This window comes from Microcaecilia unicolor, chromosome 1 (genome assembly GCF_901765095.1).
Source record: "Microcaecilia unicolor chromosome 1, aMicUni1.1, whole genome shotgun sequence".
NCBI classification, from domain to species: Eukaryota; Metazoa; Chordata; class Amphibia; order Gymnophiona; family Siphonopidae; genus Microcaecilia; species Microcaecilia unicolor.
This window is the reverse complement of record NC_044031.1, coordinates 714,621,091-714,645,996: the sequence shown is the minus strand read 5'-3', so window position 1 is coordinate 714,645,996 and position 24,906 is coordinate 714,621,091. Positions and strand designations below refer to the sequence as shown.

At 40.9% G+C, this 24,906-nt stretch overlaps 2 protein-coding genes across 4 annotated transcripts in view; one reads left to right on the top strand and one right to left on the bottom strand.

Annotated features, from left to right (window-relative positions):
• Positions 1 to 7,146, top strand: part of DMXL2 (Dmx like 2) — a 369,136-nt gene extending 361,990 nt beyond the window's left edge. For all 3 annotated transcript variants that reach the window (XM_030189451.1, XM_030189445.1, XM_030189458.1), the window contains 2 exons: positions 5,133 to 5,350; positions 5,607 to 7,146. In XM_030189451.1, coding sequence (XP_030045311.1) covers positions 5,133 to 5,350; positions 5,607 to 5,816 — 428 coding nt within the window. In that variant the 3' untranslated portion in view covers positions 5,817 to 7,146. The remainder of the gene's footprint in view (positions 1 to 5,132; positions 5,351 to 5,606) is intronic.
• Positions 7,147 to 10,867: 3,721 nt separating this feature from the next.
• The window catches only part of GLDN (gliomedin), a 75,868-nt gene continuing 61,829 nt past the window's right edge, over positions 10,868 to 24,906 (bottom strand). Inside the window, exons 7-10 of the mRNA XM_030189436.1 lie at positions 23,974 to 24,045; positions 22,807 to 22,932; positions 18,090 to 18,240; positions 10,868 to 12,165 (exon numbers count right to left, since the gene is read on the bottom strand). Of these exons, the coding sequence (XP_030045296.1) occupies positions 11,700 to 12,165; positions 18,090 to 18,240; positions 22,807 to 22,932; positions 23,974 to 24,045 (815 nt within the window). The 3' untranslated portion in view covers positions 10,868 to 11,699. The remainder of the gene's footprint in view (positions 12,166 to 18,089; positions 18,241 to 22,806; positions 22,933 to 23,973; positions 24,046 to 24,906) is intronic.

Genomic DNA, 24,906 nt, shown 5'->3' with positions numbered 1-24,906 from the left:
CCCCCCCCCTCCACGTGCGGGCTTCTCTCCCTTTTGCTTTTTCTAATTTATGATGGCTTCCCTTCCCTTTCAAAGTTGTCTTCTTGTTTTAGAGATTGCTGGCAGCGAGCAGTGATTCACAACGCATTGCACATTCCGACATCGGAGCCTTCTGTCTGACCTCACCTATGCGGAAACAGGAAGTTGCATCAGACATAAATCTCCAATGTCGGCACAAGCAGCGAATTGTTACCAGTAATCTCTAAAACAAGAAGACAGCTTTGAAAAGGTATGAGGATGGGAGGGATAGGGGAGGAGGTGAGAGATGAAGGAAAGGATGCCACTGTGCATTAAAGAAGGTGCAAAAGGGATAGAAGCATGACTGCAAGGGGGAGGGGAAGGAGAAAGTCATAGATGGTGACATCACTTTCTGAGCCCACAGAAGTGCCAGAATGCCATAAGCCCTGCTGATGACATTCTGCAAAAATCTTTGGTTTGTATGGATTCCTTGATACAACTATTTGTGCATTTATAATGCCCTCTAAACAACAGATTACATAGAGGTACAAAGTCTGCTCCTCAGAACTTGCAACCTTAAGTGGGCAGTGGGAGAGAGTGACTTACCCAAATATCAAATTGCTTTGTTGAATTTCATCTCGTCTGTCTCGGAGACTTGAGCACTACTTTGGTTTTATTTTTGAATGTTGTGGTTTGTCTGGCTCTGCCCACATCAAGAAACAGAACAGAATTAGCCCAGATCGTATTGCTTTATTTGAGAAAATTAATTTAGCTACATGGGGGATCAGTTTTTATACTGACAAACAGTTTTTACCTCAATTGAAAAAGGCCAGCCCCCTCTGGTGGGCTGCTGTATTCTCTCAGACTGAAAATAATGTCCTGGTGCTTTTCATTTGAAATCCCTTAAAACTACAGTTTCTGTTTAGAGGACACAAAATGGCTATTCTTGGGAATTACCAAAATCAGAGTAGATGGCCAATAAAAAAATACATAACACATCTTTCATAAGAAAGGTGAAGTATTGAAAAATGCTGCTGTGGATTGTAGTGGGTTTGTTTTGGCTTCAGGATGTAAATGACAACAGTCATAAAAGTGGTTTATTTTACAAAATTAAAATCAAAATAAATATCAGTCTAAAAAGAGTTTGAACAGGAGAAGCCCTTGGACACTGCAAGAAGACCTTCACTTTCCACTCAAGGTACATATCCGCATCCACTCACTTATCTACATTCTGCACCTTATGTCCACCTCCAGTGATTCTCATGTATGAAAGTATTTAGAACACAAGTATTGCCATACTGGGACAGACTGAAAGTCCATCAAGCCCAGTATCCTATTCAACAGTAGCCAATCCAGGTCACAAGTTCCTGGCAAGATCTTGAAAGAGTGAAAACAGATTTTATGCAGCTTATCCTAGAGCTACCACTGAAAATCTAAATACATACACACACAAAAATAAGCAGTGGTTTTCCCCAAGTCATTATTAATAATGGCTTATGGACCTTTCTTCTAGGAAATTATACAAACCTTTTTTAAACCATAAACTAACTGCTTTTACTGCATTCTCTGGCAAAGAATTCCAGACTTTAATCACACGTTGTGTGAAGAAATATTTTCTTCAAATTGTTTTAAATTTACATCTAGCCCAGTATCCTCCTTCTAATAGTGGCCAATCCAGGTCACAAGTACCCGGGAGAAACCCAAATAGTAGCAACATTCCATGCTGTCAATCCCAGAGCAAGCAGTGGCTTCCCCCATGTCTCTCAATAGCAGACTATGGCCTTTTCCTCCAGAACTTGGCTAAACCTTTTTTTTTTTAAACCCAGATATGCTTCATTGCATGTTCCCTAGCCCTTGTATTTTTGGAAATAGTAAACAAGTGATTCATATCTACCCCTTCCACTCTATTTGGTATTTTACAGTATTTCTCCCTGCCGCAGTTGAAATCAATTCAGCAGGAATTTACCTGCTGCTGCCCAACTCCCATTGGAATGTAGGGATGGGTTTATTTTGTTTAGCTCTTGTTAAATCTCCTTGCCCAGTGATTCTAAAATTCATCCAGGACTTACAGAAGTGAAACACACTCACCCTGTACTCTGTTTTGCAGGCTGCTGCTTCCAAAAATGGTGGGATTAGATGAGCATGCAGATACCTCTATAGCCAGATGAATATTTTCTTTCCCTTTTTCCACTCCACCTCGGGGCAGCCCTGCTGTCTCCTTTCCCCTCCCCTGAGCTGTTTCACTCTTTCCCCATAACAGCCCTCATTCTCCTTCCCCCTTAATTTTTTTCTTTGTATACTTACCTCTCAGGCCCTAAAGACATATTCCACCCACCCCCACCTCCAGACCTCAAGGACATTCTGACACTTCTGTACTCTGTCCCAGATCAGGCCAAAGACACTTCTGCCTCCTCCCCTACTCCTAGGCCTCAGGTTTCAAAGTGCTTCTGCTGCATCCTGCTCCCCAGATTAGAACATGTAGGCACTTAAGTTGGTGGTTAAACCGTTCTGTCTTGCAGTAGCAATAAGATACGGTATATAAATTGATGTAAATAAATAAAAATAAATAAAAAATAAGTGCATCTTTTTTGAAACCCTGTTCATTTTTGTTTTGCTCCATTTCAGTTTTTTTTTTTTTCTTGCTATAAGCAAAAGAGAAACATCTCAATTGTCACCACTTTCTGACAGTGATGCAGTACCTCCTGGTGGTATCATTGGTTCTGAAGCCATCCTTATAGAGCTGTTGGAAATATAGGTCAAGACCTTCTCTTTTGTTGGATCAAAGTTGGCTTTTCTAGTTGCTTCTCACTATTTGGCCTCTTTAGTTTGAGCATTTGCTAAAGCCCTGGCTGCTGAAAACATGGGCTGTTCTTAGGAGATTAAGATTTCCCCAGGCTGTTCATTCTCGCTGACCTTGCTCTCTCATGTGCTCTCACTCTCTCACAAATTGGCTCTTGGTCCTCAGCTCTGTCTCTTTGTACATCCATTTCTGTAGTGTTCAGGTCTGTGTGTGTAACTGTCATGTTCAGTCAGTTCAGTCAGTATCCTGTCAAGACAGTAAAGCTTTTAGGGGCCCTTTTACTAAACCACTTAGGCACCTATGTGCGTCAATTTTGGGCTACCATGTGGCCCAGGTGGTAATTTAATTTTTTACGCGCATCTGCTAAGCGTGCAAGAAATTTTCCGGCGCGGCGGTAATTGGCATTGTACACATGTAGACAATTACCACCTGGTTAACGTATGAGACGTTACCACTGGGTCCATGGGTTGGCGGTAGGGTCTCGGGCCCAAAATGGATGCGCCCCAATTTTTATTTTGCCACATGTCCATTTTTGGCCAAACAAAAAAGGCCTCTTTTGCAGCTGTGCTGAAAAATGGAACTGCGTACGTCCAATACACGTGTGTACACCAGCACAAGCCATTTTTTGGCGCACCTTAGTAAAAGGATACCTAGGTTTCTCTGTCGGATTTATAAATCAAGCCTATATTGAAGATGTTCTGTGCATGTTGTTCTCTTTCTGTTGGCCTCAGTTCATGAGAGATGTCTAGTTCCCATGATTGTAAACACAATGGTGAAATAAAGATTTGCTGTCTTGCAATTGGGTTGCGTATCAATGTTCAAGTCTGTGCATATGAGAGATTTGATTGTGGTCCCTACAGGCACTTGCTTGGCTTTATAACAGAGGCATAAGAATGCTCTGTGTGTGTCTGCACTTTCTGTGGAATGAAGTCCTGTGTTCTGGAGCATATTTAAATGAGACATAACAATGGCTGACACACAGGGCATAGTGTTCAGCTTTAAGCTCGTAGTTTAGATTCAGAGTCCACCCTGAATGCAGCAAAGGTAAGGCCAGGTAAGAAATGCTTCTCCAAAAGGCTGATTTTCAAAGGGAAACTCCCTGCCTTGGCAAGTGGTGTGAGGTAAACAATGCACAGGAATTTCAAAATGAAATCCCCAATGGCAGTCCTGCCTTAACCCTGACCCCAGTGCCACCCCTATACTGGGGGGGGGGGGGAGGCAAGATTCAATGGTTCTTTTTCCAGGGGTAAAGGCCCATTTGCCTGCAGAGAATCCCTTTGAAAATTTTTCCACGAATATTGTAAGGCACAACAAAGGTGCCAATGTTTCAGTTCCTAGATGGCATCTTTGTCAGTGATCTGGGTTTTATTCCAAACTTGCTCAGAGCTTTAGTGTAAGCCATTTATCTTATTATAGGATGCAATTATTTGCATTTGTTTAAGCCGCTGGCATTTTTCTAAGTTCCAAATATAGCTTAAGTTTGATTTTTACATCTTGCTAAAGATGTAGAAAGACTGGAAGCGGTGCAAAGAAAAGCTACAAAAATGGTATGGGATTTACGTTGCAAACCATACAAGGAGAGACTTGCCGACCTGAACATGTATACCTTGGTGGAAAGGAGAAACAGGGGTGACATGATACAGGTGTTCAAATATTTGAAAGGTATTAATCAGTAAACAAACCTTTTCCGGAGACAGGAAAGCGGTAGAACTAGAGACACGAATTGAGGTTGAAGGGGGGCAGACTCAGGACTAATGTCAGGAAGTATTTTTTCACAGAGAGGGTGGTGGATATGTGGAATGCCCTCCCACGGGAGGTGGTGGAGATGAAAACGGTAATGGAATTTAAACATGCGTGGGATAAACACAAAGGAATCCTGTTTAGAAGGAATGGATCCACAGAATCTTAGCAGACATTGGGTGGCAACGCCGGTAATTGGGAAGCGAAACCAGTGCTGGGCACAATTCTATGGTCTATACCCTGATCATGAATGAATAGATATGGATGGGCTGGAGTGTAAATTTTAATGGGCTTCAACGTTAACTTCAGAACTTTTAGTACAAGAAGAGTGCTGAGCAGACTTCTACGGTCTGTGCCCTGAGAATGGCAAGGACAAATCAAAGTCGGGTATACATATAAAGTATCACATACCATGTAAAATGTTTATCTTGTTGGGCAGACTGGATGGATCATACAGGTCTTTATCTGCCGTCATTTACTATGTTAATGTTATTCTTACTGTACACCACCTTGAGTGAATTCCTTCAATAAAGTGGTAAATTAAATCCTAATAAATAAATAAGTTGATTAACCTCAGTATATTTTTCCTTTTTAGCCTTCACTTGCCATGACCATGGGGCTACAGTGCTCCAGTATGCACCCAAACAGCAACTCTTGATCACTGGTGGCAGAAAAGGGTACATCTGCGTCTTTGACATCAGGCAGCGACAAATCCTTCATACCTTCCAAGCTCATGATTCTGCAGTTAAAGCTCTAGCACTGGATCCAGCAGAAGATTACTTTACCACAGGATCAGCAGAGGGTAACATGAAGGTGAGACAGGAGGATTGGAATAGCCGGTGTTCAGCATGAAGACATAACTGTTTTGTCTGTCCATGTTCTGTCTAGATAAGCAACCTCAGGCATAGAAAGGGGAGCTATAAACTCAAATGTTAACACAGCAGGCAGCTTAGGTGATTTTGCAAGCAGTTTGAAGCCTGCTTTGCAACAGCTGAAGGAAGCGTATGCATTCAACTGTTGTTAAAATCTCTAGGTTATATTTATTGTGCTTTGTTTTTTTTTTCCACAGGTGTGGAGGTTGAACGGACATGGTTTAATTCATTCATTTAAGAATGAACATGCCAAACAGTCCATATTCAGAAACCTTGGCGCTGGAGTCATACAAATTGATATAGAAAAAGAGAATCACATTTTCTCCTGTGGGGTAGATGGCACGCTGAAAATGAGAGTTTTACCCAGTGCTTTTAATATCTCTGCAGACATCTTCAACATCTTATAAGTTCACGGATTTCAATCCTGTTTTCACATATAGCTCAGTAATAGAGGTGTAGCATGGCACCGTGTGGGGAGGGACTTGCCAACTTTTCCCAGCAACTCCCTCAGTTGTGAATACCCTGCAAGATGCTGAAATGTCAGGTTTTGAATTTGATGTTTAGAGCCATTGTTCGGAGCTTTTCATTACCAGACGTTAGGATGGCTATGCATGTAATACTTAAAAAAAAAAAAAAAAAAAAAATTAAAACAGAGAAACCTGGTGCAGTGCTAAATGGGCTTGCACCCTTTCTACATAATCCAAATCTCCATTTTCCTGTTTGAAAGGATGCTACCGAATTTCATGGTTCTGCAGCATCAGGCACTGTGGAGAAAGTCACAAAGCAGTTTTTCATATGATCCAGGGGTTGGGGAAGTGGGGGTCGTCTTTTCTTTAACACTAGTGTTTTATGAAGCATGGTGCATACTGTTTTCTATGTTGCAGACACCCTCTATACATGAAAAATGGTTAAATAATTTTGTATTAGAAGCCGCTGCTGGAGACATGAACATTAGACAAGCAGAACAGTAAAACCTGTACCAGGCAGCACCAATCATGCATCTTCAGTTAATCGTTTGGGTTGTTTGTTTGTTTTGTCCTGTTACCATCAAACTTTTAGCAATTTGCACATATTTTTTTAATGCAGCATTTTCTTCATGTTGCATTTAGCACATCTCCTTTCCTACCACCTTTTCCACTGATATATTTTATGTCCCGAGTCCTGACTTCCCATTAGGAATGTGAACTGTGAGTGTTAAATGTTCATAGTGAATAGGAAAAGAGGGAGGATTTTCTTTCCTTAGTCAAGTTTACTTTGAATCCATTTTTTCGGTTTGTTTACAAATCTCACTTTATGAAATAAAACTACGTGAAAATATACCAATAGAATATACAATGCCACATTTTCAAATGAATGTTGGGCTTCCTGTGGCCGCTTAGTAAAGAGTTAATGAAACTGATAATCTAAATTATTACATCATATTGTATAAACTATGCAGAGTTCAATATCGTTTGCTTGTAACATAGTAGGCAATGTTACCATCAGATCTAAATGTATTTTTGGTTGTAAACAAAATCACATTCTTAATACAATATTGAGACCAATGTCTGTGTATTTAAATGTTGACACATAGTTTTCCTTCAATGTCTGTGCTGTACTATAAATTCAAATGGCATTCCATGCACCTTTCTCAGATGGCAGTTTCATGCACAAAGTGAGACGTCTGTATATGAATGAAAAAAAGTGTCATTTGTCAGAGTTTTACCTTTATAAGTTAAATAAATTCCTTTTATTTCATGGAGTCTGTTCTTTCAAGCTGTCTTGCATTTGGACAACTGGTTGCACAACTGGTCCCTCAGTAAAGCTGCTTGTTTCATTTGCATATGAAGGTGCTTCATTTGAAATCATAGTGTAGGGAACCTCCTTGAATTCAGTCTGTAAATATTTACATTGGGGGTAATTCTATAAAATAGATGCCAACGTTTTATTATGCATGTAAATGATTGATCGCTTAAATATGGTAAATTGTTCTTCTTAATCTGGATAATCCAATCATCCAAAACAAGATCAATAGATCCAGAAGTCTCAATCACTTTTATATGAAAGGTTATTAGACTTTAACTAATATAGGGATCCTTTTACTAAGCTTGGCAAAAAAAAAAAAAAAGCATGTGTTTTTGACAAATGCTGAGGCCCCCTTTTACTGCAGCGGGTAAAAGGCTGGTTTTTTTTTTTTTTTTTAAAGAAATGGTCATGCGGCAAGTGAAGCACTTGCCACGCATCCATTTTGAGGGGAACATTTACCACCACCCATTGTGGTGGTAAGGGCTCCCATGCTAACCTAGTAATAGCCGGGCAGTGCCGTTTATCTCCAGGTAAACTCCAGCGCTACAAAAATAATATATATTTTTGTAGCACTGGAAATGGTGCACACTGGGGGGTGGGAACTAGCACCGGGCTGCTGCGGTAGCCCAACAGTTCTTCCATTGGGCTTACCGCTTGCTTAGTAAAAGATCCCCCTAAGGCCCTCAGCGGTATCATGTTGTGGCTTCAAAGGTTTTTCTACAGTGATTTAAATACCAATATTGTCCGTCACTAGAAAAACCTTCGAAGCCACAAAGTGATACTGCTGAGGTCCTTTTATTAGTTAAATCCAGTAAGATTTCATATAAAAGTGATTGAGACTTCTTGGATGCATTGATTTTATTTTGCATAAATGATTAATGGCACATACCCCCTGATTCTTTATAGGTCACCTAGAGATGCACGCATAATGCGTGTAACTTAACATGCTAATGAGCGCTAATAACGGCACTTAACAAGCAATAATGAGCACTAATTGGCACTGATTAAAATTTAGGTGAACAAGTCACTAAGCGTATTCTGTAATGATATGCGCCAAACTTCTAACATGCACAGGCAAAAGTGGGTGTTCCGAGATTTACGCACCTAGTTATAGAATATGGCCCAGTGTGTCTAAATCGACACACTTGGATTTACGCTACATTTTCGTTGGTGTAAATGGATATGCGTAGATATAGGCACTGAATTATCAACTAAGCATCCTACTATATAAATGAGCTGTGACCGACTCACCCGCAAATGCGCAGTAGAGAGCAGCTGTCATCAACGTTCTGTACATGCGCAGCAGGTCACAGTGATCCATTGCCGGCGGCGCTGTCCCACCCCTTCCACCAACGGAGGCTATGTGTGTTGCTAAGGGGAGGGAGACAGCCAAAAGAGCAGCAGCAGCCCCCCTCTCTGAGAACCGGATGGCCGCAGAGTCCACCATGGGAACCGCCTTTGAGAGCCCGGCATCCCGAGGTTGCCAGCGCACCAATCTCCACTCCCCTCCCCAACATCACACGGAGGTGAGAGGCGCTGTCATGTCAATGCAGGGGGCCCGGCACGAAGGGGGGAGGGAGCAGCGGCGAGCAGGGGAGAGAGCAAGGTTGGTGGACGGGGGAGGCCAAGGGAAAGAGGAGGGTTGCTGGACATGGGAGGGCAGGGGAGAGAGGTGGGTTGCTGGACATGGGGGGAGGGCAGGGTTGGTGGACGGGGGGAGGCCAAGGGAAAGAGGAGGGTTGCTGGACATGGGGGGAGGGCAAGGGAGAGAGCAGGGTATGGGGGGGGGGGGTGGGAGGCCATGAACGCACATAAGCTAGTATTCTAAATATTTGCACGTGTAGGAAAGAAGTCAGTCAATGGCACTGAAAAAATATAGTGCTAAGTGTTATTCTGTAAAGGAAGTGCACCTTATATAAAATAGCATTCAGTGCAGATCAGACACTTAACTTTTGGGTGCTGAATTTATGCCTGCTAATAGGGGTAAATCCTGGTGCCCAACTTAGATGCACCAGGTGAATTCTGTAAATTTCCATGCAACGTTTTAGAACACCCTGGTCACAACCCCTTTTCAGATATGTGCGGTTTGACTGCCAATCAACATCAATAATTGGTTGTCAGCATCCAATTATTGATGTTTCCAAGCTCATTAGTCAATTTTTGTGCATGCATTACAGTAGGGTGCGTAAATTTGGGCACAAGATATAGAATCCAGAGGTAAAGTATGTTTGAATGTTGGCGCCTATTTTAGTAAATACACATGCTGGCAGATGAAGTGTATTCCAAACACCTGACAAGTCAAGGAAGGATTCCCTACAAAACAATACTATCCAAAAAGTAGGGAAGGGACGTTAGGCAACCAATCCAAAACAGGAGTCCAGACGTTAGTGAAGTAAAAGTTATTTATTGCCACAAAAAGGTTCAATGGATGTGACATGGTCCCGGGTTTCAGCAGTAATGTGCCTGCTTCAGGAGTCAGTCTCTGTGTAAACCAAAAACGTTCTCCCAAGAGAGATAAAGGTGGAACAAAGCCACTATGCCTTAAGATTCTGCAACCAGAATTTGAAACGCCAAAAAGTTCGCTCAAAAAGCCACTATGGCTTAAGATTCTGGTTGGAGAATCCTAAGCCCTAGTGGCTTTGTTCCACCTTGACAACATTTATGGTTTACACAGAGACTTTGACTCCTGAAGCAGGCACATCACTGCCGAAACACTGGACTGTGTTGAGTCCATTGATCCTCTTTGTGGCAATAAACAACTATTACTTCACTAACCTCTGGAGTCCTATTTTGGATTGGTTGCCTAACATCCCTTCCCTACTTCTTAGATGAAGAGTATGCACAGGGATAGGGTAGTTTGAGTATTTTACACCATGGCACGTATGAAAGAGAAAGCAGCAGGTGTACATTTTCTCTGAGAACTGGTACAGAATCTACAGATAAAATTGTAGCTGCCTCTTCAGATTTAAAAATAGAGATGATCTATGCTCTTTTCTTCAAAATGTATTTTCATTCCTTCATGGGTTTGTAAGATCATATGTGGTGTATGATATATTAATAAACCTGACTTGTCCAAGTCCGTGCTAAAATGGAAAGGAAAAACTCTGGTACATAACCTTTAAGGTATATTTGGGTGATTTTATTCTTTGACCAGAAATTCAGAAAATAACCTTTGGTGAAATAGTTCCATTATTTGGATTTTGAGGAGGTTTGTTTCATGCTACTATTTTCCAGATGATTTTAAAGTCTGATTTTAAAATTGCAGGGGAAACAAAATATGCTTGAGAGGGAAAATCATAGTACTACAACCTTAACATATTTAAGATAGATTGGAAAACATGTATGGGCTGTCCTGTGCTTTGGCTGATTTATGTACGCGATCTGCAATTAGGGCAAAAATTTGCACAAAGCAGTAATTAACATCTTTGAAAAAAGCAATTAAGTGTATTTTTGCAGGGCCCTGAGTGCTGGCCACCACTTCATTTAGGGGCCTTTTTACTAATCCACAGTAAAATGTGGCCTGGGTTAGCGCAAGCGCGTCTTATGGGCGCACGCTGGGCTATTTTTTACCGTGTCTAGCAAAAAGGACCTTTTTTTTAAAGGGGCCAGAAAATGGACGTGCACTAAAATTGAAACCAGCACACGTCCATTTTTGGCCTGGGACCTTACCAACCCCCATTGACCTAGCGGTAAGGTCTCGTGCTACCTCCGTGGTAAGCATGCAGCGTGCACCGCTAGGTAAGCTGTCCATAGTAGAAAATAGAAAATTATTTTCTGCCACGGGATTCGGCAATGCCGAATTCAGAATTACCGCTTGGCTCACGTGCTAGCCGGGCAGTAGTGACGATTTGGCACATGCTGTACACACGTAGGCCCTCCTGCGCCTTTGTAAAAGGGCCTCTTAATGTGTCTCTCGGCTGTTAAGTGTATTCTTGTAGGGCACTGAGTGTCATTCACTGCTTCATTTTAGGATTCAATTTGTAACCACTGTGAAGCTTCAAGCCACAATTTAATAAGGAAAACAAGGGAACTAAAGTGTGGCATCTGACTCTCAAAATTTCTAAACTGTTGATTTTTAGGAAGTATCACAACATGAACAGAAGTAGTAATTCTTGTAGATAGCAGATACATTCTTATTCAAGGTATCATTTTTACAACAGCATATACAAGTAGGAATGTATATTCTTTGGAATTAGGCATTTTTTAACCCATTATAGTATGTTACTTAAACTCATCAAGCTTGCTGTTTTAAATCAGATATTTGATGTATGATTAATAGACTGTTATTACAAAAAGTATGTATACAGTCGGTTTTCTGTAGTAATATTACCCAAAGCCCTGTAAAAATATACCCAATGTACTCTTATTCATAGACACAGCAGATGGTTATAAAATAATGGAATGAGCTGACAGTTCTCCATTCTGACTGTAAATATATAGAGCATTAACAAGTGCATTTTACAGATGAGAATAGTTTCTATAGTATAGCTTATTCACATATATATTTAATCATCTGACAAAAAATGTACAGGATATTCCATTAAATAGCCATTTTCCCATGCATACAAATGCTTATCTCTTGGACTGTATGATAGCATGGCAAGATCCGAACTTGAAGATCGTAAATCAAAACTTGCACCAACCTGCTTCCCTTTTAACAAATCAAATGCAAATGTTACTCTCATATCCTTTGTATCGGTGACATACAGAATTCCACAGGCTATGAATGCATTACCAGCTTTGGTTTTAGGATATGTTGTATTGATAAGCTTAACGACTGAGAATGTTTTTTCATCGAGATTTGCTACAATGATGTTCTCATCCACACTTGATGAGTAGATAATCCATAGACCTTTTTCATCCACTGCCAGGTTGAAATACGATTTGGAATTAGAGAAGAGATAGTTACGGCCATGGTACACTGCATTTTCAATCTTCAGTGTTTTTACTGACTCTGTATCAAATTCAAATCTGAAAATAAAATATCAGTAGAGAGATAAATTGTTTAGAAATTTGTCTTTTGCCAGAATTGTTTTGTTTAGTACAAGGTTTATAGAGCATCTGAATAAATGAAAACATTTTTAAGTTCTTTAGTTATAGTGATGATCCCTTTGGACTGTGGTGAGTATTGATGGGAATGGGTTTGGTCTCTCAATGTGACTGCCACATTTGACAATTATACTACTACTACTTATCATTTCTATAGCGCTAATAGGCGTATGCAGTGCTGTACACTTGAGCATGAAAAGACAGTCCCTGCTCAACAGAGCTTACAATCTAATTAGGACAGACAAACAGGACAAATAAGAGATAATGGAATATTAAAAGTGAAGATAATAAAATAAGGGCTCTGAACAAGTGAATAAGGGTTAGCCGTTAAAAGCAGCATCAAAAAGGTGGGCTTTTAGCTTAGATTTGAAGATGGCCAGAGCTGGAGCTTGACGTACCGGCTCAGGAAGTCTATTCCAGGCATATATAGTACAGCAAGATAACGGGAACGGAGTCTGGAGTTAGCGGTGGAGGCGAAGGGTGCAGAAAAGAGAGATTTACCCAGTGAACGGAGTTCCCGGGGAGGTGCATAGGGAGAGATGAGAGTGGAGAGGTACTGAGGAGCTGCAGAGTGAATGCACTTATAAGTCAATAAGAGGAGTTTCAACTGTATGCGGAAATGGATAGGAAGCCAGTGAAGTGATTTGAGGAGAGGGCTAATAGCATAGCGACACTGGTGGAATATTAGTCGTGCAGCAGAATTTTGAACAGAGTGAAGAGGAGAGAGATGGCTAAGTGGGAGACCTGTGAGAAGCAAGTTGCAATAGTCTAAGCAAGAGGTGATAAGAGTGTGGATGAGGGTTCTGGTAGTGTGCTCAGAAAGGAAAGGGCGAATTTTGGTGATATTATACAGAAAGGAACAACAGGTTTTAGCAGTCTGCTGAATATGTGCAGAAAAGGAGAGTGGGGAGTCGAAGATGACCCCAAGGTTACAAGCTGATGAGACAAGAAGGATAAGAATGAGGGCAGAGGAGAGGTTGGTTTAGGGTGAAAGATAAGAAGCTCAGTCAATTATATAGTAGTGTCCCGATTAATAGCACTGGGATCTATGCAATTGTATGTGACAGGTGTCAATTAGGATTGTAACTTTTTAGAGAGGCAGCTGCAACGGGCAGGAGCAAGTGAGCATCATTCCTCCCATTTCCCCAGTAGACCACCAGCAAAATTCTGTTCTGGGGGAGGGAGGGGGATCCAGCATGTGCAAGCTTGCTGTGCTTCTGGGAGGTGGGAGGAGTGGGCATCAAAAGGGGGGGGGGGGATCTTGCATGGCATTTTGGGGGAGGATTGGAAGGGGAGATTGGATGATCCTGCAGAGGGCTGCAAGGAAGGGAGGTGGATGGCAGCACTTTAGGCTAGGACCCTGAATTTTAACCAGGCACCAGCTGATATTAACTCCTGTGCAGTTCCCTCAGCCAGTTAACAGAGTGAAAATCTAACCAGCTAGGTTTCTGCTCTGCTCTAACTCCACCCACAGACTGCCCATAAACTAGCCAGTTTTGACATGGGTGTTTAGACAGGATATTCAACAGAACTATCTAGTTAAATGCCGCCGAATATCACTGGATAGCCCCATGCAAGTGATTTAAATATCTGCCCCATTGTAACCAGCGAGGAGGGGCAATAAATAAATGAGCAAATCAACAATTACTCAATATCCAAAAGAAGTCTTATCAAGGATGGCATAAAAGAATTATATAGAAGTATGCAGAAATTTAAAAAAAATTACATAAGAAAATAATACTAATATGGCCAAAAGCCCTGAGCATTAAAGTGAATTAATTATCATCTGTCTCCCAGTCTCAAGAAGACACCTGGATAAATACTACTACTAAAAATTATTTCTGTAGAGCTACTAGACATAAGCAGTGCTGTACACACAATATACAGGTAGTTTCTCTGTCTCTAGAGGGCTCACAATCTAAGCTTTTTGTGCCTGGGGTAATGGAGGTTTAAGTGACTTGCCCAAGGTCACAAGGAGCTGCAGTGGGAATCGAACCCAGGTTGCCAGGATCAAAGTCCACTGCACTAATCATTAGGCTGCTACTCCTCCATGAGAAACATGCTCTGACCATATGACAAATGACTATATGACAGGTCAAAACAAGAGACCATCAGTCACACTAATGTATGTTCTACAAATATTTTGCAAGAGTCCCAGTGACATACAGAAGCAAGTCTTCAACTATAAACCAATCATAAATGAGTGTCACTAAAAATGAGACCTGTAAGTTGGGAAATGGGAGAAGCATCCATCGTAGTCATCTTGAAGATGACATTGTCCTGTTCCTTTTTTTGTTACATTTGTACCCCATGCTTTCCCACTCATGGCAGGCTCAATGTGGCAATGGAGGGTTAAGTGACTTGCCCAGAGTCACAAGGAGCTGCCTGTGCCTGAAGTGGGAATCAAACTCAGTTCCTCAGGACCAAAGTCCACCACCCTAACCACTAGGCCACTCCTCCACTTTCCCTAGTGCTTCTATAAATAAGCATAAGGGGAATCGGATTATATTGTATCCTACTGCTTCTGAGGCCTCACTAGTGATGGGAGGGATGGACATTGGCAAGGCAAACAATCTGTGGTTCGCACTAAGTCTGACACCTCATTTAGTCCTGAAGGAAGAAACTAACTGGGCTTAAAAGCACTGGCACAAACCGATGATGGCACACCAAACACATCAGCACAAGATGCCAAGGAGCAATGGGGCACAGGAGAGCGCCATTAGCATAACAGATCAGGCTGTAGAACCCAAAAAGAAAGCAAGATTATTTTCAGTGCAGAAATTAATTCTTTGAGATCTGGATCAGTGGGGTCACTAATAGCTTACTATCCTGGAGCTGAAAACCATTGGAGCTGTAATACTAAAGGGTTTGATGTGGAGAAGCTAGGTGAGCTCACAATGAATATGTGTGAGATCTATTTGCATACAATGGAGGTAGTGCAGACAAATAGATCTTGTGCACATTCATTGGTGGAAACCTGACTGGATTGCGACGCTCAAGGACTGAGGTTGGCAACCCCTATCGTAGAGGAAGCCGATTACTGTCTAGTTCAGGGGTTCTCAACCCAGTGCTCAGGACACACCCAACCAGTCAGGTTTTCAAGATATCCACCATGAATATGCATGAGAGAGATTTTCATACAATTAAGACAGTACATCCAAATTTGTCTTATGCATATTCATGGTGGATATCTAGAAAACCTGATTGGCTGGGTATACCTGAGAACTAAATTGAGGACCCCGATCTAGTTTAATGGCGAGTTAAATGCTTAAACCTGATAGGGACTGGGAAAGGCATGTGCAGGACGTCAGACTCAACAGAAACAGAACGAAGCCTTGTGCCGGAAGAAGAGGACCTCGGCTGGCAGGGGTTGGGGTCACCCACCAGCAAAAGTAGGCAGCGGTGGGGGAGGGTTGGCGGCGGGAGGGGGCAAAGTTGTTGGTGGTGGCGGTGGCGGGGTCAGCAATGGCAGGAGGGGGGTCAGCAGTGCAAGGGGGGGTAAAATGTGCCCCCTCACCTCGGGCTCTGGATCCCCCTGCCGCCAAAGTCTGGCTACGCCCCTGCTGATAACCATTTTTAGAAAAGTAACTCAAGCGCACTTTCCGCATTTAGGAGGCGCTAAGGGCTCCTGCATTATAGACACATTAACCGGTTAGCATAGCGGTAATGTCAGCATACTAGCTGGTTAGCGCAGCAATACCCACTCTCCACCCCTGGCACACCCCTTAAAAAATTCCCCAAATCTGTTTACCATGTTCTTCACACACTTTAACACATCCTGCAATAAGGCCATTTTTCTGGCATTAGGTGAGCATTAGCGCCTAACGCAGCTCAGTAAAGAGCCCCTTAATCAAGTGTTTAACTATATTTTCTATGAGCTTTTCTCTGACAAAAGTGTACAAAAAGTGTCTTCCTCCCCTCTCTTCCCCCTCCCCCACTCATATTCATTGAGTGCAGGAATGGTTCTCCAAATGGAGTTTTAAGAAAGTGATTACAAACCAGATGTTTCAACATTTATGGACTTGTGCATTTCGGGGATACAATAATATTTTTCTGTTTTTGAATTTTTTCTTTCTGTAAATGTTTTTGCCACCTCATGATGTTTCTTGACATTAATATAAATGCATCTAAAGTATATATATATATATATATATATATATATATATATATATATATATATACAGTGGTGGAAATAAGTATTTGATCCCTTGCTGATTTTGTAAGTTTGCCCACTGACAAAGACATGAGCAGCCCATAATTGAAGGGTAGGTTATTGGTAACAGTGAGAGATAGCACATCACAAATTAAATCCGGAAAATCACATTGTGGAAAGTATATGAATTTATTTGCATTCTGCAGAGGGAAATAAGTATTTAATCCCTCTGGCAAACAAGACCTAATACTTGGTGGCAAAACCCTTGTTGGCAAGCACAGCGGTCAGACGTCTTCTGTAGTTGATGATGAGGTTTGCACACATGTCAGGAGGAATTTTGGTCCACTCCTCTTTGCAGATCATCTCTAAATCATTAAGAGTTCTGGGCTGTCGCTTGGCAACTCGCAGCTTCAGCTCCCTCCATAAGTTTTCAATGGGATTAAGGTCTGGTGACTGGCTAGGCCACTCCATGACCCTAATGTGCTTCTTCCTGAGCCACTCCTTTGTTGCCTTGGCTGTATGTTTTGGGTCATTGTCGTGCTGGAAGACCCAGCCACGACCCATTTTTAAGGCCCTGGCGGAGGGAAGGAGGTTGTCACTCAGAATTGTACGGTACATGGCCCCATCCATTCTCCCATTGATGCGGTGAAGTAGTCCTGTGCCCTTAGCAGAGAAACACCCCCAAAACATAACATTTCCACCTCCATGCTTGACAGTGGGGACGGTGTTCTTTGGGTCATAGGCAGCATTTCTCTTCCTCCAAACACGGCGAGTTGAGTTCATGCCAAAGAGCTCAATTTTTGTCTCATCTGACCACAGCACCTTCTCCCAATCACTCTCGGCATCATCCAGGTGTTCACTGGCAAACTTCAGACGGGCCGTCACATGTGCCTTCCGGAGCAGGGGGACCTTGCGGGCACTGCAGGATTGCAATCCGTTATGTCGTAATGTGTTACCAATGGTTTTCGTGGTGACAGTGGTCCCAGCTGCCTTGAGATCATTGACAAGTTCCCCCCTTGTAGTTGTAGGCTGATTTCTAACCTTCCTCATGATCAAAGATACCCCACGAGGTGAGATTTTGCGTGGAGCCCCAGATCTTTGTCGATTGACAGTCATTTTGTACTTCTTCCATTTTCTTACTATGGCACCAACAGTTGTCTCCTTCTCGCCCAGCGTCTTACTGATGGTTTTGTAGCCCATTCCAGCCTTGTGCAGGTGTATGATCTTGTCCCTGACATCCTTAGACAGCTCCTTGCTCTTGGCCATTTTGTAGAGGTTAGAGTCTGACTGATTCACTGAGTCTGTGGACAGGTGTCTTTCATACAGGTGACCATTGCCGACAGCTGTCTGTCATGCAGGTAACGAGTTGATTTGGAGCATCTACCTGGTCTGTAGGGGCCAGATCTCTTACTGGTTGGTGGGGGATCAAATACTTATTTCCCTCTGCAGAATGCAAATAAATTCATATACTTTCCACAATGTGATTTTCCGGATTTAATTTGTGATGTGCTATCTCTCACTGTTACCAATAACCTACCCTTCAATTATGGGCTGCTCATGTCTTTGTCAGTGGGCAAACTTACAAAATCAGCAAGGGATCAAATACTTATTTCCACCACTGTATATATATATATATATATATATAAAATGAGATCTATCTTGATATATTTTATATATATTTTAAAAAACTTACCTCACAATAGTGTCTGATCCTCCTTTGTGATAATAAAGTGATCGATTATAGACTAGATGTCCACATCCATGAAAGAACCACTTCAGCTCGACAGTCTTGTAATTGTCATTTAAGAGCGCTGTTAAATTTTCAAACTCTTTTACTATCAGGCCTGCGTGAAAGTACAGAACAGATTTGCACGTGAAAGGCAAACTCTTAAGCATGTAAAGTGGATTTCTTAGATCCTCCAGAGGAGTGACTGTGTGTTCCTATAACAGCCACACAAGGAGGAGGCTTTTGGATTTATTAGCTATCTATGTATGTAGAGCAAACATCTTAATGACTCTGACTAGGCAAAGAGACTGATATACTATATTGTGAACTCACGCCTATGTTTACTAAGCAGCGCTATGGGCACGTGAGCATTTTTAATATGCGTAAATGGTTTATGCGCATTAAATGCTAATGCACCCATAGAAATGTATAGGCGAGTTAGTGTATAATGCGCCTAAAATTTACAGGCGCGTTAAAAACGCTAACGCACTTAGTAAGCATACCCCTCAGTTTACAAAAGTGAGCTTTACGCAGAGAACAGTGCAACATGCCCCCAAAAATGTGCAAATATGCCATTTCACTGTTTACACTATTTTCTGTGGAAAACCCACTTTTGCCAGATGATTCTGCAAAAGAGATCTTTGCAGTAGTGAACATTCAAGTCTGCTACACGTGAAAGTTTATTTAAACGTCATATTAATGACCTGTTGTGATGTAAAACATGCAAAGAAGCTCATTAATGAGGCATTTCATTGAAAAGGATGGTAATTATCTTTTCTTGGCTGTTCCTGAGCTGTTCCCTCACAAGGCAAAGTGCTGAACTTAATGGAACTATGTGACCCAGTGTTATCTACCCCCCCCCCCCCAGCCTCATACTGGGAGCAAAATATATAAAGACGTTGCTCCCAGGATCCAAGTCCTCCCATTTTAAGCACCAGGCAACTTAAAAAGAAAAAAATATATCCCATACTGCCCTACCTTTGGGCAAAACATCCTACTTTGGGCTAGATTCTATTTATCACACCTAAAAAAAATTGGTGCAGCAAAGAAATACGCCTAGGTGTATTCTATAAAGTATGCCTAAATTTAGGCATGGTTTATAGAATATGCCTAGCACCAGTCCGTGCGACTAAGTTTAGTCACGGCAGTTAAGCCAAATAAAACTTGCTGTAAATGCCGATGCCTAAATTAGGTGTGGGTTGGGTGTATTCTATAACAAAATGCATAGTTTTTTGAAATGCCCACAATCCGCCCATACCCCTTTTACGGCTATGCACCGTAGAATTTATGCATATTACTTTGCAGAATACGTTTAGATAGTTGTGCATGTAAATTCTAATTAATGCCAAGTGTAGTGTCAATAATTGCTTGTTAACTTGCAATTATTTCTGCTGATTGGCTTGTGAGATAATTAAGTTGCATATGCAAATCCAACAAAGAGTTGAGTGAAAAAATATTTCCCCCTATTTATTTTAAAAGTATTTCCATGTAACTTCCTCGAGTGTCCCCTAGTTTTTGTACCTTTGGAACGAGTAAAAAAAAATCGATTTTCTACTCATTCTACACCACTCAGGATTTTGTAGACCTCAATCATATCTTCCCTCATCCAACCTTTTTAGCCTTTCCTCATACGAGAGGAGTTCCATCCCCTTTATCATTTCTCACAACCAGAGCTCAAGGGCTTGCACAGTTTTCCTTCTGCTTCCAAAAGTAATCAAAACTGGTAGAATTTGCAGAAAGAACCATGAGAGAAGTATCAGAACCAAGGGAAATCCTCCCTTCCAATACCCTAATGCCTGCTCAGACCTGGCATTAATTTTTACAGCTGTAAGGAACCTTTGTTTCGGACGCTCTTTTCTGATCATTGGGGAGGAATACAAAATGACCTCATTTAAATGAGCATGACTACATTTGCATGCTATCTACGCTAAGCCCTGGCGTGCTCATTGTTTGCTGCTCTAGACCCCTCTGATCATTCTGCACTGGTAAATGTGGGCACTAGTACAGTGCTCATGGCCTCTAGCACCATTTAATATAGAAGGGAGGAGGGAGGGCTTCTTTCTGATGCCTCACCAGCATCCTCATCCATAATGATGCCTAATGGCCACATGAATGATTTTGGTCCCTACTCATGCATCTTTAATGCCAGGTATACGAGAGGCTTTACATCCTTTAATAAATCTGGTGTGAATTTAGGGCTATCAGAGATGGCAAGTTACCTAATTCCAGGCTGCTGGAGATTTTGAGACAGTCCTGGATTTCAGACCATTCTATCCTGGTGCATTATGGAACTTGCAGCACTTATTTCAGTGGACAGGGTCAGGCACTACAAGCCCCACAATGCTTTGGCATGTAAATTCAAAATTAGGACTGGCCAAAAAGTCTCCAGCCTGGAACTGGGTAACTTAGCTTCTATGGATTAACTGTATGAGTTACAGGTCCATTTCTGTGGTCCCTTTTGGGGGAAAAGTTATTGAGAAGGTTGTCTTGCAACAACTTGAACATTTTGTGGAAGAGTGAGATTGAATACATTTCAATATGGTTTCAGAAAAGCTCATAGCATGGAGACATTATTAATTTCTACAGTGGATACCAGGAAAAGGAGTATTGCTAAAAATGTATGTTATTGTCTAATATCACTGGATGTGTCATCTGCCTTCAGTTGTTGGAGATATCCTGTTAGCTAGGCTACAGAAGCTTGGTATAGGGGGTAAAGTGTATGATTGGTTTGCATCCTATTTGTCTGACCGTGTTTTTGTTAGTTTAGAGCGGAGGCGGGGGTTTCTAAATATATTCCTATTTTGAGAGGGGTCCAACAGGGGTCCGCTTTATCTTCGCTTTTGTTTAACATTTATATGGTCCCTTTGTGTGAAGTTTTTGAAACATTAGATGTTGAGTACCGGCTTTATGCAATTTTTTTTTCAACAGTATCATGGGGAGAACAGTTGTCCTCACGTTTGACATCTTGTATGAATGCAATTTGTAAGTGGATGACAGCTAATAAACTTAATTTAAATGTGGATTAAACTGAAATTCTTGTGATAGGGAAATAAGAGGATGAATGTTGGCCTCAGTCTCTTTGTGTGGGTGCAATTGATGTACCAATGCAGTAGGAGATAAGATTGTTGGGTGTAATCTTAAACTGTCATCTTTCAATGAAAGAACAAATTATGCATGTAGTTAAATCATCTTTCCATCAATTATGGATGTTGTTTCATTTAAAACCCAAGTTATGTACAGTGGATTTTAGAAGTGTTATTCACTTTAATATTCCCTTATCTCTTGTTTGTCCTGTTTGTCTGTCCTAATTAGATTGTAAGCTCTGTCGAGCAGGGACTGTCGCTTCATGTTCAAGTGTACAGCGCTGCGTACGTCTAGTAATGCTTTAGAAATGATAAGTAGTAGTAGTAGCAGGCTATGATTTTGTCAAAAATTGATTATTGCAATTCTAGGTTGGTTTCTGGTGTTTCCAGATTTGAACATATAACTCCATTTTTGAAACAACTTCATTGGTTGTGTGTGAAATATCAAGTGCAGTATAAAGGTTTGAATATAATTCATCAAGTAATATAGGGTAAAATGCCTTAGTATTTTGGCCAACTTTTCTGTCTACATCAGGAAGGTCTTGAAGATCAGATTTCTCAAAATGTCTGAGTTTGCAATTGGTGTCTTCAGTACATTATATCTTTACTCAGGTTTCTGCTTTTTCTATAACAGGAACGTTAATGTGGAATGCCTTGCCAGATCTGCTTCGCTTAACTACCCTTATCCTACTCTGTATTGCTCACTAGAAGCTGTAGTCCCATCCCTGGAGACTTATCAGCCTCATGGGGATTACTTCTCTCTATATGCTACTATATATATTCGTCCCAGAGTTGTATTCTCTTTTCCGGAACGTTATCAGCTTCCTTGCACCTACTGTTACTCTATTTTCCACTCTGTATATATTCCTGGTGTTGGTACTCTCCTCTCCAGAACCTGTAAGCCACATTGAGCCTACTGCTATGTGAGAAAATGTGGGATATAAATGTAATAAATAAATAAACTACTAGTTTCCAGCAATTCAAGAAATTATTAAAAACACACTTTTGAGATCAAGCATACTATTGATATAATGCAGTTTTGGAAGTTATAACAGCAGCACCTTATATTTTGGATTATATTAGTAGTATTTTATGTTATATTTTTGTTAATTAATAATGTTTTGTTTTACATTGGTATGTATGTTTTTATGGAAGCCACCTAGTTTATAGGTGGGTTAGAAGTGTTTTAAATAAATAAATAAATAAAGTAGTGCCTCGATGTAGTACCTGCAACTGATTCCAGGATTACTGCAATAGTAAAAACTGGACTTTGATATCAAAGCAGCAATGTCACTGCAGAAATGTCATATACATGCAAGTCCAGTTGCACTCTTGCAGAACCCTATTAAAAATATCACAAACAAAATGAATGAATCAAGTATCAAAGGCAATTATAATAGATTACAGTGCTCACTGACACAAATGTATATTGTTTTTTTTTAATTCTGGCAGTCTACCTTTAAATTTATTTCAAACTGATGATATGCTCCTATAAATCCAATGTTAGATTGTGATTGGATGGAAATGCGGCCATGTTTCAGTGCCCAGCAATTGACTTGCTATTTATAGCCTTCAGATATCAGCTACTACTACTACTGTACCTGAAAAATGCTCAGCGATCCAAATTCTTTCATCACTTCTGTTTCCAGAGTCCATCATCCAGGCACCAAATGCATTCTCTACTTTCTTTACATAAGCTGGGCTTCTTACCGATGCGATGAAGCATTCTAGAGTGATTAAATAAATATGCATTTAAATATCAGTGCCCTTTAAGTGAAGACCTCCAACTGAACTGACTCAAAGCTGGTGCAAGCTGGAAGGTTTCTGAAGGGCACATAGCACTAAAATGCAGTTATACACTCTTGGAAGTTTTCTCCATGTTTTGGAGCCTGAATCATAACAGATGTTTTCTTGCTAGTTTTGAAGCTTTTGCAGTAGCATACCACTCTGACAACAGTGTCTTGATGCTGATTTATATATAGGTAGGGCTGAAACACAGATATGCATGTAGTACTTATAAGTCAGGAAATGGATTTACAAAGTTTAGAATGCAAATACTTATTGTTTAGGGCTATGTACAATCCGGTCTGGGCTCAGGATACCAATCTATCTTCCCCTGGACAGATGGCTACCTCAGCTTTGGGCAAGATTTGATAATAGAAGACTAGATTAGACTTTGACTATACAAGAGAACGGCTTCATAAGGTCAGTAATGGATCTCAAAGGTCTGAACCAGATCCATACAGTTTCTTGGCATCCTAGCCTTCTAAATGTTGGAAGTGTGTTCCTGCTGATCTAGCATGCCTTTAGAATCCCTTGATGGCTAATCTAGATCCTCTGGGACCGAGCCATACACCAGGCTATCAACCCCATGCCTATAAAAGGCACCAGCTCTGACTCAGGCAGAACCCAGTTCAAGGCCAGCCAAGACTTTTGGAGCCACTTCAATAAATGGGCACCTCCTTTTAGGTGCCCTGATACCATACAGTGAAAGCCTATGTTACATCTGCCATAGATCTTCTTAGCTGCCCTCAATGCCCTATTTAGCCAACCAGGGAGGCAACAGGTTACCAAAGAAGGCAGCAACCTAAACAGTTCTCTGTAAGAAAACCTTAAAATTACAGAGAAAAGCTATACCAAATGTTTGGGTCTTTTTCTAATGGGGATATTGTCTTAGGTCCCCTCATCAGTAGAAAGCATTTTACAACAGTCTTTCTGAGTCCATAAGTCCATAGTGTTCCTTTGCATAATATCTAAAAAGCAATTACCTCCTTTTTTTGGATAGTAGACCTCGTCGTTTTCCACCAGAGTATCATCTTTTGGTACAGCACATGTCTCACCTAAGACAGACACCAACAGTAGCATGTAAGACATGTAAACTGTTATTGCTTGCACTCACACTAAAGCTTCTGGACCACAGTTTCTGATCGCCACAGATGGCAGAATAATTAGAGGTATTTAATTTGCAATATTTTCTCAAGCTGCCAAAACAGGTATCACGAACAGTTTGAGATATTTGATTGTCTCATGCAAAAATTGCTATTGTAATCCACTTAGTTGTAGGCGGAATATACATTTTTAAATAAATAAAATAAATAACTTTTGTAGAATGGACACTTTTAGGATTGTTAGTAAGATGAATACATCAGTGTGAAATTGTATAAACTTTCCTGCTACAGGCTCTTTACAAAGTTGATCTGAATACACCAAGACTATGGATTAGTCATGGTAAAAATATGTCAAGACATGAAAATGCTTGGTAAGTCAAACAACATATTTTGACATTGGGTCCAGTTCTGGCTAAAAACTCAGGTGTTTGGCTTGAATTTGAGAGTATTTTATCAGTATTGTTTGTCTTCAGGTGTTACTATTTTTTTAATATAGTGATGAATACAAAAATGCAGCTGTATGAACTATTTTGCCGCATGCTTTGAATGTGTTTGTATAACGATGGGATTCAAAGCAAACAAGAAATCTGGGAATTGAGGTCAAAAAGAATTTTAATGTTCAAGAGCACAAATATCTGAGACAAATATTCAGAAAGTATTTGGTGTAAATAAAATATTCAGAGCACACTGGTGAAGAAGCCACCATAAACACTCCATTAACATCCTCCACTTTGCACAGACTGACCAAGAAACATCTATTCATTCAAATGTAGGCACAGCTCTCATACCCAAATGTATTTAATCTTATCCAAA